Below are 25,624 nucleotides of genomic sequence, written 5' to 3' on the forward strand. Positions count from 1 at the left end.
GAAGAAAGAAAAGCCTAAAATAAGAAATCCTATTACTTAGATTTCAGTCTATCCAGACTCAGAGCATTTACTGTATGGGGGGAATTAAGGACTCACCCCTGTCGGTATTGGGAATTCCCAAGTCCACAGTAGGGATGGCGGTTTCCGCGTAGTCACTGTAGTATTCAATATGGCTGGCCTGTGCCGCCCATGTCTTCTTTACGATGGGTACTGAACACACAACGGAGGGGATGGTCATAGCCATGATGCAAAAAAAAAAAAAAGAAAGAAATAAAGAAAGAAACAAAAATTCAAATCAGCAGCACCGTCCCACAGAGAAGCAACACTCATTCTTTCTCAGTGCTTGCACCCGAGGGAGCACCAGTGCCCTCTGCTGGTAAGAAGAGGGCAGAGCACTCTCGTTGAAGTGTCCGGGGCTGCTGGCGTGCGCATCCCGCTTCACCTCCATGTAATACGACACGTGTCGGATAACACTGCTTTGTTTAGACGAATTGTGAATCATTTCTCTTCTTCCAAAAGGTCAGTTCATTTAACTCTCCCCTAAATGAACTCTAAAGATATTATTTGTAAGCTGGAGAGATGGATCAGTGATTAAGGGCGCTGGCTGCTCTTGTAGAAAGGCCCCAGGTTCAGGTCCCAGCACCCCCGTGGTGACTCAGCTCTCTGCAGCTCTACCTACAGGGGATCTGATGCCCTCTTCTGGCCTCCTCAGGAACTGGATATCCATGTGGTACAGGTATTACATGCAGGCAAAACACTCATACACATAAAGTTAAATAAACTTAAAATGTATTTTGTGTATATGTGCACATGCATGTGTGTATGTGTGCATGCAGGTGTGTGAGTGTGTACACATGTCAGCAAAGGCAAGAGGAGACCTTGGGGTACAGTCACCCATCACTCTGGTTTTGTTGTTGTTTGTTTGTTTGTTTGTTTGAGGCAAGGGCTCTCACTGAGCTTGGAGTCCATGCTACTCAGCCAGGCCACACATTCAGACATCTGAGCCAATGGGGGACACTGCTCATCCAAACTTTCCATCATGGAGAAAAATCATAGAGAATCCTTCTCTCAAGGCAGTGTCCCATAGAGGTATTTTAAGTTGGAGTGGAGTAAAGTAAAAGTTTATTCTTTAAAAATCATTATTCAAAAAGAAGGAGAGATCCGGCTACACAGGTAGCATAAATCTTAGGGCTTTCTAGAGTCAGTGAGACCCTCACTGTAAGAGGCAGCGGAATGACCCATTTTCACCCCTGAGAATTTACTTGCAAAACTGTGTTCTGTTACATTTTATGAATGTTCAATCCATCAGATGTGAACGTGCTATGAAGTCAAGAGTGAAGGGCTCTGGGGTTGGGGATTTAGCTCAGTGGTAGAGTGCTTGCCTAGCAAGCGCAAGGCTCTGGGTTCGGTCCCCAGCTCCGAAAAACAAAAAACAAAAAACAAACAAACAAAAAAAAAGAGTGAAGGGCTCTTTGGATTCTGAAGAATGTCCTATTATCAGCTACCGAGTGGACCTTTTTCTCCCAGGTTCCGGTTGGAGACCAAAACAGGGCACTTGGCTGGTGTTTGTGTTCCAGAGAGTGTTAGAGACAGACACGTGTACCTATTCCTCATTTTTTGCCAAGTGGCCCCGAGTTTGCAAAGCATCCCTCCTGTCTGATCAAAAACAACATCTGGGACACATTCAGCCATTCAACAGCCAGGTAGGGTCGGGCAACCCGTGACTCCCTGGGTCAATTCACCTCATCTGACTAGTGTGGCCGGAAGCAGGTCGGGTGGTACGGTACCTGCGGCCCCTTTCATCCGAGATGGCAGCTAAGACCCGATCTAGTCTGCCCATTGTCTCCCCCGGACATGATCAAGCAGTAAAGGCAGCTAATAGATTTTATCTTTTTTTTTTTTTTTTTTTTTCTTTTTTTTGGAGCTGGGGACCGAACCCAGGGCTGTGCGCTTGCTAGGCAAGCGCTCTACCACTGAGCTAAATCCCAAACCCTTTTTTTTTTTTTTTAAATCTGGAAGCAATTGCGTTGTTTGATTTTGATAGCCGGATGAAGCTGTGAAAAAAACTAACGGCTGAGGAAGTCTCACTTAATCTTTTTAATTAGAGGGAGCCCATAGGAGGGCATCACCTCAGAGCTAATGTGACAGACGGAAACTGACCGCTGTAGGAGTGTGAGACACACCGAGGCGCCATGGAACAATACAAAGAAAACACTTAAGGGTTTCTGACAGCTCACGTCACACAGTGAAGACCCTGGGACCCAGAGGAAGTCATTGAAATGCATATTAAAAATCAAGGGTCTTTTCCCTACCCACATGTTTCAAATGGTATCAACACATATTACTTCCTGGAGCCTAAAAAAAAAATTAAATTCTTTTTGCTGTGGTCTGAGAATTTTCTAATCTGTTTCTGTTGGGATCCAGGCAAATTCAGTAGTGGCATTGCTATTTGGTGGTTAGGGATTCAAGTAAAACAGTTAAGATATTCAAACTCGGTCTTGTTATCAATCCATTGAGGTGACATAAAAATATAGATTCTGCATGCATTAACCCTTGTCATTCTGTCCCTCTTCTTCCACGGAGGTGGCGGAAGGTCATGAACCAGACATGGTTTTTCAAAAATATACCTTCTTATCTGTTGTATTTTTCCTCCCCTTCATCGACATTAGGCCTTTGTTTGACGGTAATTCCATCTGCAGAGGCCCCACCCAGTGTGCGCACTGGTCACATGCAGGCTTCAATTCTTTGCTACCCTTCCTTGTTGCTTCTGAAAAGGGGAAACCTGCTCGCACAGTTCCTGCCCAACTTCAAACTGACCGTGAGCACAGTCAGGTATCAACATGAACATCGAAGACAATTTATCAACTGAGGTCTGAAGTATATTGAAGAAGTATAGTCAGGCAAGAGCAGAGACAGGAGTAGCACTGGAGGCTCCCGAAGAGAACGCTACTCCCTCTTAGTCAAAGGCATGGGGTGTGCCTGGGGCTGGAGAGAAGGCTCAGGGTTTACAGCTCTTGTTACCCTTGACCGTGTTCAGCTCCCAGCACCCACGCTGCGGCTTACGCTCATCCTAACTCCAGGTCTAAGGGACCTGATGCCCTCTTCTGACCTCTGCAGGCACCGGGCATGTGCATGGTCCACAAACTTACGTCCAGACACTAAAATAAATAAGTAAATCGCAGAATCTACCTGTGGGTGGAGACATGCCATTGTCTCTTCCGATTGGCCGGGTAAGGACCCACCCCTCGGGAAGGTAGGTTCAATCCCTCCCAGAATTCCTGCCCCCAGTGCCTCCCTACAGCTTTTGCTGGGTCTGCCCACCCTCAGCAAAGTGTAACTTTTCCCTATCCACTGTGCTCCTTTTTCCGGATGCTGGCTAGAGCCCCCCAGTATGCTTTCTCTGGGTCTCTGTGTTGCTTCAGCTTTTCCTAAAGCCCCTCCCTGTGTCTCCATGCCTGTTCAACTCAAACCCATGGCCCCGTGGCCATTCCCTACATCTGGGCAGCTGTCAGGACTTACGGTTTCCCTGCTTCGGGGGTTTTCTTTTAAACTCTAATGAAATTGTCTTGGAGTTTCTACTTAAGTCTGTTCTTACTTTTTTTTTTTCTATTAATGAGACTAAGAATCCCAAGAGTGACCCTGATTTTCCTGATAACATTAGGTGACTGTAGCAAGGCTCCCCACCCCTCTCTACGAAATCAAGGGGATCACAGTATTGCCATAGCACGAGGAATTGTCCAATTATGATCAAATTGGTGTTTTACACACACACACACACACACAATGTCAGGCACACGGCACTGTCAGCCACTAATAGGATAACTGATCAGTCTTCTTGTGCTAACTGGTGTTCAGATTAGACATTTTTAATAAGTTATTTTATTATTTTTAAATTATATATATTGTGTGTGTACGTGTATGTGCATGTGTGTGCGTGTGCGCGTGTGTAGGCACATGGATAGGTATACACGAGAGACAGAGGTGTCAGACTCCCTGGAGCTGGATTATAGACGACTGTGAGTTGCCTGACATGAAAGCTGGGAACTGAACCCAGGTCCTCTGGAAGAGCAGCACGAGTTTTTCGCCTCTGAGTCCTCTCTCCCGTGCTACACTAGAGTTTCAAAGGAGACTGTGCAAGCCCAGCGGGCAGGTCAGCTTTACGTCCACCCAGCAAAAGGGGCAACCAATCTTGAATTTTTGGTTCATTATCATCTGAAAAATACACTTTCAAGCAAAACTCACGTCGCCTCTTGCGATCTAATTATTAACCTCAATATTGCAAAAAAAAAAAAAATCGCTGCTTTGAGCTCAGCTTCAAGATCAACTAAATCAATGTAAGTATTCTTCCTGCAAATCAAAAAAGGGAAAAAAATCTACTACATTTTCCTATTAACTTTTTTTCAAGAATTTTAAAGATTTATTTTTTTTATATGCCTCTACATGAGGTGTGTGCATGATGTGTGTGCAGTGCCCACGGAGGCCAGCAGAGGGCACCAGGCTCCTGGAACTGGACAGTGGAGGGCACTGTGGGGAGCTGAAGGCTGAAGCAGCCAGTGTTCTTGATCTCTCCAGCTCCTCAAAGACATTTTTCAAAATCATCTCTCGAAGCCCTGCCCGATATCAAACTTAGGTTAAATTTATGAGAAATAAAAGTCTTATTTAAACTCCTTCATTGATTCTTAACTTGTATAATTAACATGTAGATTTATTCAGTCAGACTTAATAGGATGCCTGGTTTGCCATGACCAATTTCGGTCAAACCTAGCAATATAGGATTAACTCAGTTTTACCTGGTTTTAATGTCATAGGTAATCCCTATAAATTCAAATTAGAATAGTCTTTCGTTTTAAAATATCTTCTCCCTTAAAACATAACCTATTGGGGTTGGGGATTTGGCTCAGTGGTAGAGTGCTTGCCTCTCTGGGTTCGGTCCCCAGCTCCGAAAAAAAGAAAAAGAAAAAAACAAAAAAACAAAAAACATAACCTATTCAGACTGTGCTACGGCATAAAAATATGCACGCCAATCTCCCAACACCCTAATCCCAGGACCATGACAGCCCCAGCAGGAAGCCACACCCTGTGTCTTCTCAAGGAAAAAACGGAAGTGCTAAAATGAGATCATGAATGTCCAGTTCTAAGCATTGGCAAAGTCCTGATTCGAATGAGACATTATCCCTTTCACTAGCAAACTTCTATAATGAGACACCAGAAACCCCGTCTCTAAGGTGACTCTTCTCTCTTTTCCAATACAAACACTAATGTGTACACAGGCAATAAATATAAAAGGGGATTTTCTTTGTTGGTATTGTATTTCCTCCGAGGCCCTCAAGTTGTTCCCGGAGAGCGGAGCCCTTGACAGAACTGAGAATAACCAGCACACCCTTTCAGAGGCTACCAGAGCCAAATCTCCATTTTCAATTTAAGGAGCTGATCTCAACAGTATTTAGAAGAGCTATGACCACTCACGCTTCCAGACAAAATTGCCTCTCCTGAGTGATCTCAGAGTGGCCCAGCGAGGAAACCTGATCAGATAAGATAGCCTCTCTCCCTTCCGCACCTACTAGCGTAATCTACCATCTTGAATCTGCACCTGGCTTGCTCTGTTTCAAAGGCATTTGGGATCTCGGAAGTTCAAGGAAAGGAAAAAGCCCCAGACATACTTCTGTCAGCATGAAATTTCCTGCACGTTTTTACTGCAACAAAAATCTCCTCCTTCTTTACCGGCATTCCCTAAAAAAATGGGGGTAGGGGAGAGAAAGGAAAAAAAAGGTCAGCATTACCCAGACGCCATGCCCACAATAGATCTTAAATACAGTTAAATTAACCAATGCCATAGATAGTTGAACATCTATGTGTATGTGTATCTATTTTCACAGTAGTTTTAGGAGAGAGGTGACATGTGGGAAAACTATAGTGCAGGCTCTGGAGTCAGGAAGCACAGATCCTGCCTCCCAGCTCTGCCCTGGACCTACGTGAGTTCAGCCCTGAACCTATCTCCCTCCCAAACCCAAACTTGCATCCCTAGCTCTGCCTGCACCCAGCTCAGTCCTGCACCCCATATCCTGGCTCAGCTCTGCACCTGCACCCTGCACCCGTACCCCGGCTCAGCCCTGGACTTGTACCCCAGCTCATCCCTGGACCTGTACCCCGGCTCAGCCCTTCACCTGCACCTGTACCCCAGCTCAGCCCTGCACCTGGACCCCAGCTCAGCCCTGCACCTGGACCCCAGCTCAGCCCTGCACCTGGACCCCAGCTCAGCCCTGCACCTGGACCCCAGCTCAGCCCCGCACCTGGATCCCAGCTCAGCCCTGCACCTGTACCCCGGGCTCAGCAGTTGCAGACCATGAGTCATACTAACAAGTCCTTTACCCTCTCTGGAATCCCCTGGTCATTTAGAGATCAGGACTGACAGCCACCAGCAGGCTGTTGTCACTGCTAACTAACTAAGCACATGGCAGGTAACTAACAAACGTGTTACTGTCCTCTATTCATGTTCTCGACTAGTGGAGATTTTGACAAAGGGAGAAGAACAGAAGACAACTTCATGCAAGCGGGAGATGTCTGCTTCTCTGGGTCTGGCCACACATGGTGCCGAAAGTCATACATGACTCCTTCCTGTCTACTTAAGTCTAGGCCACAGCTATTCTGCCCTCTGCCAAAAGAGGACTGCTTCAAACCCTTGGTGGGAGGAAGCACACACAGACTGAAGAAGGAACAGAAAAATCTGATGATGACGTAGACCCCACTTATTGGATATACTTTTCGTACACGCAACCAACTAGAGCCACTTGGGAAGGCGGCTCTTGATTGAGGGTTTGCTTCCAACAGCCTGGCCTGTGGGACACTCTCTCCACTAAACACTGACGGAGGAGGACTCAGCCCACTGTGGGTGGCATCATCCCTGAGCAAGTGGCCCTCCAGTGCCTGCCCTGACTTCCTTCTGTGGTAGACTGTGAGGGGGATGAGAAAGCCAAATAAATAAACCCTTCCCTCCCCCACTTTCCTTTGGTCAGTTTGTCACAGCACAAAAAGGGAACTAGAACACCCCTTCTTTATGTCTTCTTATATGACCATAATAAGAGTCACAGTGAGGCCACCACTCTCTCAGAGGTTGGGGTTGGTCCCTACTGACATATCCCAACTCTGTCTTGTTACTCAAGATACCAGGAGTATTGCAAAGCAAATAGGTTAGGTGTAGAAAGACCGGTTGCCCATTGGAAACTGCAAATATTACAAGTCCCCTCTATTGCCACACTATACATGTGTGTACATGTGTATGTGCAGTGTGTGTGCAATGTGTGTGTATGTATGTGTGCAGTTTGTATGAGTGTGTGCAGTGTGCGTGCATGACTGTGCACTGTGTCTATGCAGTATATGTGTACATGCATGCAGTGTGTGTGTGCAGTGTGTATATGCAGTATATGTGTGCAGTGTATGTGTGTGCTGTGTATGCACATGTGTGTATGCAGTGTATTGTATGCAGTGTGTGTGCAGTATGTGCTCAGTGTGTGTATGCACTATACGTGTGTGCAGTGTGTATGTGTGGGTGTGTGCAGTGTATATGCATGCATGTGTGCATTGTATGTGTGTGCATTGTATGTATGTGCAGTGCATGTACATGTGTGTGCAGTATATGTGTGTGTAGTGTGTGTGAATGTGTGTGTGTGTGTCTGGTATGTGTATGCAGTCTGTGTGTGTGTGTGTTTGTGTGTGTGTGTGTGTATGCAGTCTGTGTGTGTGTGTGTTTGTGTGTATATGCAGTCTGTGTGTGTGTGTGTGTGTGTGTGTGTGTGTGTGTGTGTGTGTGTGTAGTATTGGGTATGTGTGCAATGTGTATTTAAGACAATACACACACCTTTTCCATAACTGACCTGAGAACAACACACCGTACGGGGTTGCCAAAGGTCAGTTATCTGGAAAGTTTCAGAGCCTTCGGGGTCATAGTCAACCACAGATCTGCCATGAAGACATAAGTGTCTGTCCCATGAGAATCTGAACTGTGCCACTCGCAAGATCATCTACTGAGGGGGTGGTGGAGGCAGGCGCAGAGGCGGGCCTCATGAGTCACAGGAAATGGTTGTACTCGCCTTTCTAAGGAGTGGAACCAAACTCCTGTCACCACAGGCTGCTCCTTTAGTGGACCTAGGCAGAGCTTCCCTTCCCTGGCTCCCTGATCTGGAAAAGCCACAGCTAAGTGGTTAACTGAGTCTTTCTGTGGACTTCCAGAACATCTGGTGGCCCTCGAGTAACGTCAGGATGGGCAGTTCAGTTACTTCCTTAGTCTTTAAGTGCGAGCATATAAAGACGGCGATGTGGTTGTGAGCAGCCGCAGGAGAGCGACGTTAATGTGAGGCTGGAGGTGGGGGAGGGGGCGAGGGAGGGGGAGAGGGAGGGGAAGGGAGGAAAGGGGGAGGGAGGGAAAGGAGAGGGATCGAGGGACAGAGGGAAGGGCAGAAAGAAAAGAACAGAGGGGGAAAGACAGGAAGAAGGGAATAAGGACAGAGGGGCAGGCCTTACACGACGAAGGCCCTACTCAGGGCACATACTTCCTGCCTACTGCACCCCTTTCCCTGCCCACGGAGCCCTGTCACGCACGCACTGGCTTTCTCTGAGACAGTCTCTTTGGGAGACAACACTCTCGTCTCCCCGTGCGCTGCACTGGCTTGTTTCCCTCCAGTGCTTCTCTCCCTGGCACTGGCTTCCGAGTGGTGAGCAGATGGACTTGGGTCCAGGAACACTGACTCCGTGCATCCCTCATCTCAATGCAGAAGATGGGAACAGCAACAGTACTTACCTAGAAGGCATAAGGCACATGGCTGCGGCCTGGCTTGGAGCAAAAGCTGGTTTATGTTTAAATACATAAATTACCAGGATAATGCTATGTCTACAACAAGTAAATGTTATGCACACAAAACGCACATCCTCCTCTGGCCCACGAGGGAGTTGCTTTTCTCACTTACACAGAGAGGTAGGAAAGAATGGAAGGTGGTAGCACAGAGGGGGTCCGAGTCTTCCGTACAAAACTCAGGCACAGGGGTGAGGGCAGGTCCTCCACCTTTGTCCCAGATGTAGAGGGCAATCTAGATCAAGACAAGAGAGCGGCAGAATGGACAGAGATAAGTGAACGCCACAGATATAGAACAGTACAAAATGTCCCAGGGGGCAGCGGGGCACACCTCCTAGAAAGAGCGTTAGGTTGAACCGTGTCGATATATTAATATTCAACAGAAACATTCCCCGGTTTTTTTAAAAAATGGTAACACCACATAGATTGATCTGGTGTTTATAAGTTATAAACAGTTAACCATGAATCAGTATTCATACATGCAAATAAAAAGAATCGGGGCTGGGGATTTAGCTCAGTGGTAGAGCGCTTACCTAGGAAGCGCAAGGCCCTGGGTTCGGTCCCCAGCTCCGAAAAAAAGAACCAAAAAAAAAAAAAAAGAATCCCAGAGATGACTATAAAAAGATCCCAAAGACGACACAAAAGTGCTTTGAGAAAGTGCACAGCACAAGGAATGAGACCTCAGCTCTGTTTCCCAGAGTGACTTGGAAACACCTGTAGTGTGTGAATGAGAACAGTTCCCACAGGCCCCTGTGTCTAGATGCTTGGTCCCTAGTTGGTGGAACTGCTTGAGAAGGATTAGGAGGTGTGGCCTTGCTGGAATGGGTGTGGCCTTGCTGGAGGAGGTGTGGCCTTGCTGGAGGAGGTGTGGCCTTGCTGGAAACAAGCTCCCAAGTCTGCCCAGTCTCCGCCTCCCAGTACTGGGATTGCCTACAGTACCAGGCTTTTCCTGTGAGTGCAGGGATCTGAACTCAGATCCTCACACTAATACAGTGAGCACTTCACCAACTGAGCCATCTGCCCAGCCTAAAAAAGAAAACCTATTGTTTTTTAAAGTAAGTTGCAGTTCTGAGGGGAAAAAGTTTTAAATTATCTGCAATAGAGGAACTCCCACAGATCTATTGTGGCACATGCCTAACATGTTCATAGGAACAAGGATGGTCACAGTGAAAACCCAGGAGCCAAGCAGACACTCTCAATCAAGAGAGTAATGATTACTACAAAAGACCATGTTTGGGCTAGAAAGATGACTCAGCAATCATGATTTCCTGCTCTGGCAGAGGACTGTGGGTCAGTTTCCATCACCCAATGGTGACTTAGAACTGCCAGTAGCTCCATTCCAGGGGATCTGATGCTCCCTTCTGGCCACCCAGGGTACTGCGCACACACGGTACACATGAATACACACAGGCAAACACTCAGACACATAAAAAGAGAAATAGACCAATCCTTAGCTTCTGGCAAGGATGCAGGCAGAGAAACCTTCGTCCTCCCTGGGGGCCATGGTGGGGGTTGGCCACGAGGAATTTGACCGTGCTCTAGTGAGTATATGGACAACACAAAATGGACTTGTTTTTTTCTAGTTTTCTTTTTTTTTGGGGGGGGGGTGTATAGGAGAACTGGGGGTGGGGATGAGGGCAGGCATGGGAAGCTTAGGAGGTGAGTATGATCAGGGTGCATGATGTAGGTCCCCCAATAATCGATCATAATTTTAAATAAATAAACAGATCAACCTTTTAAAAAGTCAGAGGCAATACAGCATGCTAGAGCTGTGTATCTCAGCATACAGCAACTTCCAGATACAGCGATGCTCCTGGTGCAATTCCCCTGCCACAAAGTGCAGAAGGGCACCAAAGTGTTTACACACGGGGCAATATGGAGATATTTTCAATGACACTTTGGCATGCTTTTAAGCACTCACCTCCGGACCCATCTACCTACCTTAAAAAGCAAAGATTCATGAATCATGAGATTCAACCTTCCCCTACCCCGATCCTTCTCCACCTACTGCGGTGAGATTATCTCAGTGGGGAGAATACTGGGTGGGGGTGGGGCACTATTACGGGATATAAAATATAAGACGATACTTTTGCATCAAAATACATGACGATTTCTTCTTTGGTACAGAGCTGGTAGCAGTAGCCGTGACTGTCCTAGCAACCACGGAGCTCGACTGAGCGACTCCTGGATCACTAAGTCCTAATCAATCAAGACCTACCTCGTGCTTTAAATCGATTGTAAAGTCAGACTTCAGCGGCTCACTCTTCAATCTCTTGGTGAGCCTAGAAAACAGACATCGCCTTTGTTTGTTTGCTTGTTTGTTTGTTTTTAGAGCAAAAGAACGGTCAAACAAGAATAACAGATTCATGAAAATTTCTAATGGCTGAACAAAACATAAATTTCAAGATAAAAGCATGTGGCTTGAAGGAAAATACCAGTGTTCTTTCAGCTTACTTTAAAACAAAAAAAAAAAAAAAAAACAAAAAAAAAAAAGAAGGGGAGGGGGGAGGGGAGGGGAAGGAGGGGGAGGAGGAGGAGGAGGACTCTCCTATGGTTCCTTTCCCCACCCAGAATAAAGCCCCACACTCCTACCTGAACTGAGAAACTGTTGAGTCTGAAGTCTGACGGCTCCCTGAAGGGGGCGCCACCCACGCATGCACTGTGACCCCCCGGTCTCATCCAGTCTGCTACACCGAGCTTTCACTGAACAACTTTTTTTTTCTTTTTTTAAGACTAAGCTGAGGAACCTTCCCTAGAAAGCTGCTCTTCACTAGCCCATCAGAACAAACACTGCCACGATCCTCAAGTGTGAGGGTACCATGTCAAAGGAAAGAGTCTTCCTTTTGGCAGAATTAGACCAAAAGCAAACCTACATGAATTCCCTACCCCTCCTCCTGTGCCTTCTGTCTCTAACAAAAGGCTTATTCTACATTTACTCAACATTATGTAGAGAGGAATGAAGAACATCTGGTCTTAACCACTTTTAAAATTCTTATTTCTTTTATCTATACGGGCACTTTGCCTGCATGTATGTCTGTGAACCACTTGCACGCAGTGCCCATAGGGGCCAGAAGAGGGCGCTGAATCCCTTGGTCCTGGAGTCACACATGGTTATGAAATAAATGCCTTGTGGGTGCTGGGAAGAAAACCAGGGTCCTCTGGAAGAGCAGCCAGTGCTCTTAACCACGGAGCCATCTCTCCAGCCCCTTAACCAAATTTTTACCAGAGTTTATAAGGGAAGAATTTATTGACCCAGAATGGCATTCAAACAGATGTTTTCAACCTATTCACATACTGCTTCCGACCGTTGTGGTGAATAGCTGCTCTCTTTAAGGTTGCTTTCCAACTATTGGCTGCTTTCAGCGAGTGACCACCACAGCGTGTACGCATGTGCACGCATGCGCACAGAAAGGGAGAGAGACAGAGACAGAGAGGCAGAGACAGAGACAGACACAGAGAAAGCTATAATATAATAATAATAATTGTTTATCAAATCTTGTCTCAGATATTTGACTAGATGGGGTTTAATATCTTCTTTGTTAATTCCTTGTCTATATTGGGGGGGACAAAATATAGTCTAAAAGATCAAATTTTGAATTTGTTACTATGGCAGAGTCCACATTTAAAATAGCAACAAAAACAAAAAACAAACAAACAAACAAAAAAAAACTTAGTTGTCTTTGCAGGCAGGAAAAAAAAGTGGGAGGGAGGGAAGGAGGAGGGAAGGGGGGAAGACCACGGACACTGACTAACACTCTCATTTGTTGTTTGGTGTGTAAGGAGCAGATGTCACTGAATGCCAAGGTCACCTGGCGCTGGCTTCCCTCTCTCCAGAACTACAGGGGGCATGCTGGAAGCTTTCTCTCTCTTTCTTTTTCCTTCCCCCTCCCCCACCACTTTCAGGAACTGGTATTTATTATCAACGTCACATTCGATGTCAACGAGATACCACAACTACACAACAAATACTGTGGACGTTGCAATCTCAATGCAAACAGTCCAATGGAGCCCCAATCATTAAAAAAATTAATTCAAATTACCCCAAAAAGCAACTGACCTTTTTAAACATCTTATATATACATCCAGTTAACAAGAAGAAATACAAATTCAGAGGTCTGGTATTGATGTTTAAAAAGGCAACTGCTCAAGTATTTCTATCAGTTCGAACATCAGGCTCTAGGCCACTCAGCTCCATGCCATTCAACATCCCGCAGGCTCTCTCAGCCACCTCTGGAGACTCAAACTTAACCACACCGCAGCCCTTTCCGTTCTCCATCTTGATGTCAGCGTACAGCGCGTGGCCACATTCATTGAATTTGTCCTCTAGTATCTTCCACGTAAAATCAATGGGAGATTTCTCACAGATACCTGGCCGGCCTTCCTGGCTATTCCAGGTACGTGGCCTCCAGCTCCGCCCGAAGAACCTGCCAAGCTTCCTCCAAAGTTGCCCGCTCCATCTCAATGGCTCAGTCAAAACTAGCACCACTGGCGCCACCCATGGCCAGGCCCATTCGCTCAATACCAGCGCCCAATGCTGGGCCCAGGGTAGGGCCCATACATTCCAGGCCCATGAGCTCAAGACTGTTGGCTCCCATGCACTCAAGGTCCACGAGCTCCAGGTTGTTGGCGCCCATGCGCTCCATGCCGGTGACCATCACAGGACCCATGTGCTCCAGGCCGGCCCCCATGTCCATGGGCACCATTCGATCCATGCTTAGGCCCATTCGCTCAATGGCAGGACCTATGCGCTCTACCAGAGCCCACGTGCTCAGTGGTTTGGCCCATACGGTCAGTAGGTGCGGCCATGCGCTCCAGGCCAAAGCCCGTGCTGGCACCCTTGTGCTCCATACCAAAACCAATGCGCTCCAGGGTCTGGCCCATGCACTCAATACTGGAAGCCATGTGGTCAAGGCCTAGTGGGCCCATGTGCTCGATGCCAGAGCCCATGCGCTCAACTGAGCCCACGCGATCCATGACCAGGTCCATACGCTCAATCTTAGAGCCCACTCGATTCACGCCCTGGCCTAAGCCTGCACCCATGCATTCCATGCCAGCACCGCTAATACAGTCAAGCTGGTAGCTTTCTGAACTCCATGTAAAAGATCAGACTCTTGGCCTGTAGCGTGTGATGAATGCTTGTGGCCCTTATATAATTCCTCTTAGGAGGAGGAAGGGAGGTCAGTAGACATCATACAGAGGTTTGTAACTTGACTGTGCATTCTTCAGAGGTCACAGAGAAGAAGCGTTAGCACTAGAGGACAGCCTAGCCCGTGCCAGCTACTGAAACTGCAGGTTCCTTGATCTTGTAATTTCCCAGCATTCAATCTCTCAGGCACACACCTTCCTTGCTTATAAACGCCCGGTTTGTGGTATTTTGTTACAGTGCACAGACTAAGGCACCTACATACTCAGCTACCTCAAGGAAACCCTCAGCTCTCTCCTGCCTCAGCAGGAACCATGCAGAGGCTTGGCTGAGGAGATGGGACGCTGTGGAAGCTGTGCCTGGCTGCCTCCCTCATCAACAGACGAGTTCAGTGGGTTCTATTCCCCACGTTCACACATGTGCATGAACGTAAGTAACACTCGTGCACACGCAGTGTATACATGCAAAACCTTTCTTAAAAACATAAATAACGGGGTTGGGGATTTAGTCAGTGGTAGAGCGCTTGCCTAGCAAGCGTAAGGCCCTGGGTTCGGTCCCCAGCTCCAAAAAAAAAGAAAAAAGAAAAAAAACATAAATAACAGAGACCCAGGCCATGAGAAGGAGCCCACCCTGGACACTGCCCAGAGGGCCAGCATAGCCCAGAGAGCCAGGGTAGAACAAAACACAAACAGTAAAAAAAAAAGTCAATGAAATGATTCCTAATGATTGGTGTCTGGCCCAATTGTCACCAGAGAGGCTTCACCAGGAACTGATAAAAACAGTGCAGAGACTCACAGCCAAACAACGGGTAGAACTTTGGGAATCCCAGGAAGCAGGGAGGGGAGGTTGGGGAGTTGGTGGGGGCTGGGAGGTTGGGAGGGAAGGATTATAAGGGCCAGAGAGGTCAAGGACACCATTAAAAACAAACAAACAAAAAAACCCCACCAACAACAACAAACACAGAATCAACCACCCTGAGCCCACAGGGACTCACAGATACTGAATCGCCCATCAGGAGTATACATGGGGCTGACCTAGGCCCACACACACATTACAGTTATGTAGCTTTTGTGGGACTCTTTTCATTTTGTGAATTATTGATCTACTTTGTGATCTACTACTAGATGGATCCACTGTCCCTCTCTTCAGATGTCATTCAGAACAAATGACGCAATAAAATTAAAAAAAAAAAAAAAAACCTCCAAGTTAGAACGAGGCAAAACGTCCGACCAGGGGTGAGGGAGATCAAGTGGGGTTCCCGAGTGGGCATGCCACTATGAAACAGCACATATAACTTTAGAGTCAAAAACAGCACAAAGCCTGCCTTTTTTTAAAGAGACAAGAGGCTTTGAGGACAGACATCATTTAAGGAGACTTAGTTATATTAGTTTCACCTGAAAACTATATAAGTTTGCTGTGTGTGCTAGTCATTTAATTTTTTAAAAAGATTTTATTTATGTGAGTGCACTGTAGCTGTCTTCAGACCCGCCAGAAGAGGGCATCAGATTCCATTATTAGATGGTTGTGAGCTACCATGTGGTTGCTGGGATTTGAACTCAGGACCTCTGGAGGAGCAGTCAGTGCTCTTAACCACTGAGCCATCTCTCCAGCCCCTCTTGTGGGAATCTTAAAGAAAGGAGTTTAAGTGTTCTTACGTAAATGATAATAATGTTTGAGAAGACAAATGTGCGTTTCCTGGTTTATACATTTCTTTGTACTGTCTGTGTGTGAGCGTTTGTGTGCATAGACGTGAACACACTGTGCCTGCAGTGAGGGCCCGCAGGGACCAGAAGATGACATTGGATCCCCAGGAACTGGAGTTACAGACCGTTGTGAGCCTCCGCTGCCACTGCGCCTAACCTCCAAGCCATCTCCCCGCCTCTGTGGAGCCTGACTGAAACAGCCCACAGCCTCTCCACGTGCTGAGACACTGTGTGGTACTCACAAGTGTGCAGTTGTCACTTAGAAACTAAACTTAATTTAAAAGCTCTAGTGGTAACCAGTGGAATTAGGGCCGAGAGCTTATCTTGTGCAAAGTTCAGAAAGTTCCTAGAATTTCCCAGAAAAACTCCAAAAGAACAGAGAAATATGGTGCCAAATAATTTCTGTTCTCAGTGTTGTCTGTTCTTTACCACAACGGATAGTGCCCAACAAACTTCGGCTTAGATTCAAATTGTGTGGGCTGGGTAATCGCTCTGCCACTGAGGAATGCTCCTGTCTAAATGGGGCAACTGTGTCATCAATACTGGGACAGAGCAGAGTTACAGTGTATGAAACTACCACGCGTGAACTGAGTCACGCAGGAGTTTAGGACAGCTGTGAATTCACATGGTAAGTGTCCCTCTACAGTGGCCCACCTCTGATGACACAAAGGCCACAGATGTTTTCCAGCCTTCTATCTTCCAAAGGAAAAAAAGGTGCATAATTAAGGCACACTAACAAAAACCTGAAAATGACATATTTCTCCTCAGCTGAACTAGGTCACCTTCAATCACCTTACAGCTGTGCAGGGCCCTGAAGCACTCATGCACACAACAGACACCATTGCCCAGAGGGCCTTCAGGAGCTGGCCTGAACCTGGCCCTAGCTGCATCTGAGTATTCATTCCCTTAATTAGCATCCCCGTCAACCACCACCCCCCCCCGCCCCACCTCCCCGCTAGTCACTGAGTCTTTCTTGTTCTTGTTGTTACTGGTGATCAAAGGTACATGGTGGTGAAAGAGGTCCCCACAGGACGGTCATGATTCCTCCATGTTCTCTGTCCCTTTGGTCTCCTCCCTCAGGACTTATTAGTCACTTTACTTTGCCAGAAACTTCTAGGAAATAGAAAGAAGGGAAGGGTCTGCCTATAGGGCTTTGTCAGGGACCGTGCTGAGGCAAAAGCGTCCTGTCTATCTCTCTGTCACTTTTTCCCACTCCTTCGAGACACCTCTGGCTGAAGACTCATCCGAGAACCTATGAGAACCATCAGGTGCCTAAGTCAGTGAAATAACACACACTCCCCAAAGCGTCTACTGAATTCTTACTTGTTCACAAGCGGGATGCTAAGGGCCCAGCCAGCAGCGAAGTCGGGATATTTAAAGACAGTCGGGTTCTCAGAGAAGGCATAATGGTGAATGATCGTGGATTCTTCGTCATAGAGTGCTTTTCCCAAAAACCATTCCTGTTAAATAAAAAATATAATTCTTGAAAAGCCGCTTAGTTGTAAGGCCAGATGCAAGGCTGCAGAAGCAGAACGAGTCAACTAAATACCTTGGGGGACAAAGTTAACATAAATTATGCTTCTGTGGACTCCAAATGAAAATATAATTAACATGAGTCTGATAATAAATCTATCACAATCTTTATAGTTAAGAAGTAATTCAAGATCGGATCATTGGTGTGAACAAAATACTAGCTATCATTATATCACAAATATAAGAATCTTTTTAATCTTCAAAACCCATCTTATTGCCTAAGCTTTTTTATGTGCAGATCTGTGCCATAAATAAAAGAATTTTTCTTAATTTTAAACTGTGTAATTATTTAGAGTGTATATGTATGTGTGCGCAGCCTGTGTATGTGCAGCCTGTGCGTGCAAGCAAGAGCACAATTGTAATTGTGGGTCCTAGCGTTCAAACTTAGACGGTGAGGCGTGACTTGACTACAGGTGACTTCACCCCTGTCTCCAGCCTGAGTGGTATTTTATAGAATAGTCCACATAAGAATATTACAAGGGAAGCCATAGAGTGTTTCATAAAAGACTTATTTATTTAATTTTATGTGGATGAAGTTTTTGCCCGCTTGGCTGGCATTGCACCACATGCACACAGTGGCCAGAAGAGGGCATCGGATCTCTTGGAATTAAGAGTTACAGATGCCTGTAAGTCATCACGTGGGTGCTGGGGTTCAAACATGGGTCCTTTGTTAGAGCAGCCAGCGAGCGCTCTTAACCCTTGAGCCATCTCTCCAGCTCCAGGCACAGAGGTTTTAGACTTTGAGAACTTCCTTCCAGATTAATATTCATCCACTCGCTCATTATTCACTCAATGTTTACCAAGGGCCAAGAACCATCAGGGACACAGCTTGTACAATTGAGAGGCGACAGAAACTAAAGGAGGTACAGTAACCGACCTGGGGTTAGGGTGGGCGGAGCCTGCACGGGAAAGACAGAGAACCCTCTAAAGGCGAACAACAGCAGTGAAATAACACCAAGGCACTCACAGTGGGGGGAAACATCTGAGGAAGAACAGTCAGTGAGATTGTGCGAAGTCCCCGGTGTGGAGGAACTAAAATCATCAATGATAAGGAAGTCCCATGTGCCTGGCACACAGTAAGCGCGGGGAACCTGATCGGAAAGGAGGCAAATGGCCCGGATTGGGCTTCTCAGACTAGAGGAATATTATCTGTAGTCAAAGTGCAGTGAAAAGCATCCCCACCCAGCCACTCCAGGACCGCCTGGCTCAGACCTCCACAGCCACCAAGGAAAAACAAACACAAGAAAAACACGTAGAGCTGCTGGAAGGTGTCAGGAAACCACAACAGAAGGAGGGACCGGAAGAGCGGATCCCAGACCCGGAAGCCCCATTCTCCGGATTTCCCAACCTCGCCCCCACCCCATCCCTTCTCACAGAGCTCTCACCACCTGAACCATCCGTGCCAGCACTGTTTTACGCAAAACATCGTCATATTTTATCTCCTAATCATTCTGTCCAGCTATTATAAAGCACACAGGGCTGCCTATTAATATTTTACCGAGGTCATAAACTATTTTAAGGAAGGACTCAATGGAGACTCTGTGGAAAGAGCCAAATATCTTCCCTCCTAACTAATGGCTTTCTTAGTGGCTCCGCGGAAAGAACAACAATAAAAGCTAAAACTAGGAAAATAACCAGTGATATTCTACAAGGACTACTCGTAACCAGCACCATGCCTCATTGCTACTAAAAATAAATCAAAGTTAATATGCCTTACCAGCTATACAGATGTTAAAGGCACACTATGGGGTGGAAGAGCTCAAACGAGATGGTAGGGGATTTACAGAAACCAGCTAAGAAGGCATTTGAACCGAGATCAATTTCTTCAACGACTATTAAACGTACACATTCAGAGCACTGAACAAGGACCTAAGTTTGCGTTTGCGCAGATGCCGGGGAGACGCTGAGGAAGGGAGGATAGGAATCAAAACGCCCCGTCAGTTCCCAATGCGTGGCACAGTGATTCTTTCAGTGTGGCTTCTTGGTGTCAGTTTTGACCTTCTTTTTCTCCTAAGATTTCCTATCTTAGGAGGGGAAAAAAAGCCCCACTGGTTTGAACCGACCTCAACATTATGTCATCTATATTCCGTCACGCTACTTTCCAAAGAAATAAAGCATTTTCTCCGTACAGCAGAGTTCACGAAGGAAAAGCAAGCATCTCCTTTCACCTCCCATCTGAACTCGACTCTCATGAACCCGCTTCGAACTTCTCCATTTATCATTCTGATTCTGTTAAGAAGCCACCGTGAGTCACCATCTCCCCTACAGAGTTGGAACCACCACGGGTCATGAAGCAAGAGTCTCCAGGTGAAGCGGACACTGGGAAAGAGGTCGCAACCCCAACGTTGGAAAGGAAAAGAAGATTTAGGGATCTTCCACAAGTCAGAAGGAAACGTAAAAGCCTCACCAATGGTTTACACAAAACACAGCAACAAGTTTCATAGCTGGGCCGTCATCGTCTGGGAGGACTGGGCGAAAGGCCTTTCTATCCCCTCTCCTACCCAAGGGACTCCCCATCCAGTTATGTCTCTGGCTTCTCAGAAATCAATGGAAGGAAGCCACAACGGATGCTCCCAACACTTAACACCATCGAAAGCAGTGGGCTTCTTACACCGGTGGACCATGCTGCCTACAAGAGTGGCCTGTTGATGAGTGTTGTCTGCACCAGCACACAGCCTGTATTCCCCAACACTAGTCACAAAAGCACATGCATGCATGCAAAGCATCACCACGTGTAAGATAAAACAACACGTAAATAAATAAAAATCCTTTTGTGCGTTCTGTATGTGCCCCTTTCTGATGAGGAAAACCAGCCAATTTAATTTTATTCCTGTAGAAAATTGGTCAATGATCCTATAAGGTGCTGCTGCTGCTGCTCCTGCTGCTCCTGCTGCTGCTGCTGCTGCTGCTGCTGCTGCTGCTGCTGCTGCTGCTGCTGCTGCTGCTGCTGCTGCTGCTGCTGCTGCTGCTGCTGCTGCTGCTGCTGCTGCTGCTGCTGCTGCTCCTGCTGCTCTGCTGCTGCTGCTGCTGCTGCTGCTGCTCCTGCTGCTATTCCTGCTGCTGTTCCTGCTGCTGCTCCTCCTGCTGCTGCTGCTCCTCCTGCTGCTGCTGCTGCTCCTGCTGCTGCTCCTGCTCCTGCTATTCCTGCTGCTCCTGCTGCTCCTGCTTTTGCTATGGTTTTCACTTCCTTGTGTTGTCACCACGAATAAATAGACTTTTTTCACAGAGACTGGCTTATTGCATGTTCTCTGTGAGCCGCAAACCTCAGAGAATTTTACCACACCGCTTTCAAAACTCAAGCTATTACTTCAACTATCTCTTAATGAAAATCGAGTTTTCTCTGAATTATTGTCCCCCAAGTGAAAGCATGGTTTTGAAGTCATACACACCTTAGATGGGTCATATCGTCTGAGGGTTTCTAGGAGTCTGGGGATTTGTATTCTTGTCTCTTCTTCACAAAAGAAAATCCACGCTGAATTCTTGCTGTACGTTACCGAAAACCTGATGGGAAGAAATGGGTTACGGCACACGGATTCCTGGTACATATTCCATATGACGCAGGGTTTGCAGGGAGGTTTAAGCCAGTATCTAGGAGATGGGAGATGGTAGAAAGCACGGTGTCTGTGCTGCACACCACATATCCCCACCGTGTATCTCAGCGGGGACTACCAGTCCCTAGATGGTGAGCTCTCCTAATTCATCCTGCCCATAATAACAACTGTTTACGAGAACAATTTCAAATGTAAGTTTGAAGCAGTTTGCCATTTAAGAAAGAAACACACCTAGGGGTTGGGGATTTGGCTCAGTGGTAGAGCGCTTGCCTAGCAAGCACAAGGCCCTGGGTTCGATCCCAGCTTCAAAAAAAAAAAAAAGAATAGAGAAAAAAAAAAAGAAAGAAACACACCTAAAAATAAAAACTTTGGGGGTGGAGAGGAGGCTCAGTGGTTAGGGCGCTGGCTGCTCTTGCAGAGGACCTGGTTTTGGTTCCCAGCACCCACACAGCAGCTCACAACCACTGTAACTTCAGGGTATCCAATGCCTTCCTCTGACCTCTGTGGGTACTGCATGCAGGTAGTGCCCATACACAAGCAGACAAACATTCATACCAATAAACTAAACTAAATCGTTTTTTAAAGGTAAGCAAAAACTAAGTATAATTAAGAACCAGTCATGAAAAAAATCTAGTTCATACAGTAGTCACAAAATATAAAACTCAAATTCCATCCATCTACCATCTCACGAAACATACAACCTGGGGTTGGGGATTTAGCTCAGTGGTAGAGCGCTTGCCTAGCAAGTGCAAGGCCCTGGGTTTGGTCCCCAGCTCCAAAAAAAAAAAAAAAAAAAGAAAGAAAGAAAGAAAGGAAGGAAGGAAGGAAGGAAGAAAGAAAAGAAAAGAAAAGAAAAGAAAAGAAAAGAAACATACAATCTCTTAATCATTTGAAAAACCTTCCTAAGAAGTACAAGTTAAAGGTACCTACTGCGGTAACAAGGGAAGGATGGTCCAAGCACCTTCCTGCTTCGCCAACTGATGGAGAAGGAGGACTCTGGGGAGATCCTGAAAACGTAATGGTCAAAGAGGTAAAGTAAGCATTAAAAAAAACCTTCTAAAAAATGCAGAAAGGCACTGCTGTCCACATGATGTCCTTGGCACTGCTGTCTGGAAGTCAAGGAGCTATCCTTTGGCACTGTTGTTAACACCACTGTTTCCCAGGTTGCCCCGAGGCTACTGCACTGAAGTTTCTCAGCAGAACTCAACCTCCACGCCCACTGCAAACCCCACCCCCTCCCCCACAGATGCTCATGGCCTATGTGAAGAGCTAATTAGAGATTTGTGAATGTAATTGGGGAGGGAAGACCCTGGGTTTGCTTATCAGGAATAACTCAAGAGGCACAAACAAAACTTGTACACACATGTAAGCAAAACGTGTTCTATGAAACCCTGTGGTCTGAACAGTATTCTCTATCTCGTGAGCTAAATTTTTATTTAAAGTACCCAAAAATATCTGTAAAGGTGTTTTGCCCCATAGAAACAACTCCCCAAGTCCAGATCCTAGAAGTATCATCCTTAACTACTCAGGCAATAGGAATGGCTTCCTGAAAGGTCTTACAATCGATAAACATGGAAGGAAGCAAAAGAGCCTTAAAATAAAGCACTGTGGCTACAGAGATACAGACAAAGCGCAGAGATCTCCAGGCTGTGCACATTTGCTTGAAATTTCACTGCTCTGTGCTATATTTCAAGTTGCTGGGAGAGCCAAAAGTCGGATTTTCATTTCGCATACACTTGAGCCTTTTTCCTCCAACACACATTGCTGTGTCTCCTAGCGTGTATTAGCTGGAAAATGAGATCATGGTGACTGCTAACCAAGAATTTAATAATGAATTCCTAAACATCTGAGCTGCTGTGAGGGAAGCTACACTCACCACGACACCACCAACATACGCTACATTTGAGACACAGGGTCCCAAATAATTTTGATTCCATACCACTATTCTAGTATATATACACTAATTATTGACTGTAGGTGGGTTTTAGTACAAATTGATTCTGCTGGATATCAACTCCCCCCTCATTTCCTTCTATGTGGTATTTGTTCCAATTTTTATGTACAAATTTGTAAATATTCAATAGTTAGATCAGACAAACAATGTGACCTGCTCAGAATAAAGCCAGCCTAAAGGCTGAATTAATGATCTAAGAGAGAACGAGATCAATAATTCAGTCTCCCCACTGTTGCTTCCGAATTATGTACAAATTTTAAAATGTGTAATGTATATACATAATCATATATATTCATGAATGATTATATAAGAGCAAAAACACATGTAAACTAATGAAATTGATATTTACATAATATAGAAATAATCATATTTGAATGTTAATGTGAACAAAGAAGACACATAGCAAATACTGTTAAAATCTTGAGATGGAAAGCAAGTGCTAATGAATCACCAAGCAGCCATTAACATCATGATAAAAGTACTACCCCAGTGGAAACACCTTTGGGTCAAAGGGAGAATCTGGTCTTAGTCCTCTAATAAAGTAACTTCTTATGTAAGCAAAGACTGAAGCAACCAGAAAGTGACAGTTTGTTTTGCAACGTCAGAATGATAAGCTGCATGCTTCCAAAAGCCTTCAGTAAAGTTGCAACAGGATGATATTGTTTTTCCTTTAAACAGAGGGGTGTCCTCCTCTTCTATTGCTGTGATAAGACCATGACCAAGGTAACTTATAAAAGAAAATGCTTTCTTTGTGCTTATGCTACCCAGTATAGATGTCTGTGGGTTCAAACCCCACTCCTGGTACCAACTTCTATCTTTGTTGCTTTTCTATCATGATAAGACATTATTACCAAGGTTATGTATAGAATAAAGCATTTATTTGGGGCTTACGAGTATCAGAGAGTCCACAACAACTATGGTGGGGAGCATGGCAGGTGGCATGCAGGCCTGACAGCAGGTCAGTAATTCATAGTTCACATCTTGAGACAAAACGCTAACTGGGAATGGAGTGGGCTTTTGAATCCTCAAGGCCACCCTCAGTGACAAACCAACAAGCCTCCTAATCCTTCCCTAACAGTTCTACCAACTGGGGACCAAGTGTTCAAACACATGAGCCCTGGAGGTCACTTTCATTCAAACCAACACAAGAGGAGAGGGATGCTCCACAAATTTTTTTTTTCTTTTCTTTTTTTCAGAGCTGGGGACCGAACCCAGGGCCTTGCGCATGCTAGGCAAGCGCTCTACCACTGAGCTAAATCCCCAACCCCGCTCCACAAATTTTTATTTGTGAATCCATATTCCACATTGCTGTTGCCGGACATGTATGACATCAGCAGGTAGCACCAGGCTTCCAGGCCAACAGCAAGAATACTTTGCTGGCAGAACCTAGACACCAGTTTATGAATGACATCTACCACAATACAAATACAAGAAGAGTTTAGGCAGCACAAAAAAAAAAAAGTCGAATCCTCCTCTGAGATAGACTGAATGGACTAACAGGAGACTAAACCTATTCCTGACTTCATTGTTTTCCGTTCGCTAAATTGTTTGACATGTCTCCTAGCTGCTTCTACTGTGACTATAAGAAGGGCCAGGTTTCTGTCTTCATTTTGTGCCTCTGTGTTTCTAAGTATTTAATAAACATGTATCTTGCTGATTACAGTCCCCGAATGTGTGCTCAAAAGTGACAGGCACTCAGAGACCGTCTTCACTGAGGTAGAGCAGGCCAAGTTCACCTTAATTATAAAGACATGTTCATCTAGTCTGGACAGAATGCCTAAGAGTTTTTATTCTTACCACATGCTCAGATGTATACCATGTCCAGATTATTAAAAGTCACAATAGGGGCTGATGAGAGGGTTCAGTGGGTAAAGGTGATTGCTGCTGAAGCCTGACAATCAGAGTTCAATCCCCAGAACCCACATAAAGGTAGGAGAGAACTAAAGGCACACACACACACACACACACACACACACACACACACACACACACACATGCATGCATGTACACATACATACACACACACACGCATACATACATACACACACATGCACATACATACATACACACACACACACACACACAATATGCAGGTACACTGATAATAAATAAAATGAACTGTTTTAAAAGGCCACAGTAAGATATTCTATCAAATTATTTATGTTTAATTCATCACCAAAAAGATTTAGACCACCTTCAAAGGTGCTACATCACCAGCTCTATGACTCCTCTACACACAAACAAATGTTTGGGGTGCTTTGTTGTTGCTGCTACTTTTAAAGCGTTTTGTTGTTGTTTTGGTTTTTTGAGGTATGGTTTCTCTGTGTAGCCTTGACTGTCCTGGAAATCGCTCTGTAGACCAGGCTGGCTTCCAACTCACAGGGATGCCCCTGCCCCTGCCCCTGCCTCCTGAGTGCTGGGGTTAGAGGCGCGCACCAGCACTATCTGGTATAACAAACAGGCGGCTGCTTCTTCTTCTTTTTTTTCTTTTTAGCCAGAGATGCAGCCGAGGGGTGGGCCGCTCACCTAGCAGAACCCTGGATTTGTTCCTCAGCACTGAAAAGTAAAATTTAAAAAAGAAATAGAAAAAAAAAAAGATGCTAGGGAGACGGCTTAGTGGGTCAGGGCTCTCACCGAGAGTCTGAGAGAATCTGAGAATCTGAGCTTGGACCCCTGCACACAGACAAAAGCCCAGCATGGCTGTGCATGCCTTCCCGAAACCGCCTGACTTGGAGAGCAAAGACAAGAGGACCCCTGGAGTCTGCTGCCCAGCCAACCTAGCAGAAGAAACAGCTAGCTCCAGGGTCAGTGGAAGACCAGGTCTCCGAGGAGGAAAGCAGCGTGTGAGAGGGCCGGTACCTCACAACCTCCTCGGGCCTACAGAGGTGCATGTGC

General features: G+C 46.0%; 1 protein-coding gene and 1 pseudogene across 1 annotated transcript in view; both read right to left on the reverse strand.

The window, feature by feature from the left end:
• The window catches only part of B3glct (beta 3-glucosyltransferase), an 83,558-nt gene that overhangs the window by 17,493 nt on the left and 40,441 nt on the right, over nucleotides 1–25,624 (reverse strand). Inside the window, exons 5-11 of the mRNA XM_032886836.1 lie at nucleotides 21,706–21,782; nucleotides 20,614–20,725; nucleotides 17,015–17,151; nucleotides 11,064–11,127; nucleotides 8,961–9,080; nucleotides 5,661–5,730; nucleotides 97–210 (exon numbers count right to left, since the gene is read on the reverse strand). Of these exons, the coding sequence (XP_032742727.1) occupies nucleotides 97–210; nucleotides 5,661–5,730; nucleotides 8,961–9,080; nucleotides 11,064–11,127; nucleotides 17,015–17,151; nucleotides 20,614–20,725; nucleotides 21,706–21,782 (694 nt within the window). The remainder of the gene's footprint in view (nucleotides 1–96; nucleotides 211–5,660; nucleotides 5,731–8,960; nucleotides 9,081–11,063; nucleotides 11,128–17,014; nucleotides 17,152–20,613; nucleotides 20,726–21,705; nucleotides 21,783–25,624) is intronic.
• Nucleotides 12,990–15,859, reverse strand: LOC116885823 (annotated as a pseudogene).

This window comes from Rattus rattus, chromosome 16 (assembly GCF_011064425.1).
Source record: "Rattus rattus isolate New Zealand chromosome 16, Rrattus_CSIRO_v1, whole genome shotgun sequence".
Classification (NCBI taxonomy): Eukaryota; Metazoa; Chordata; class Mammalia; order Rodentia; family Muridae; genus Rattus; species Rattus rattus.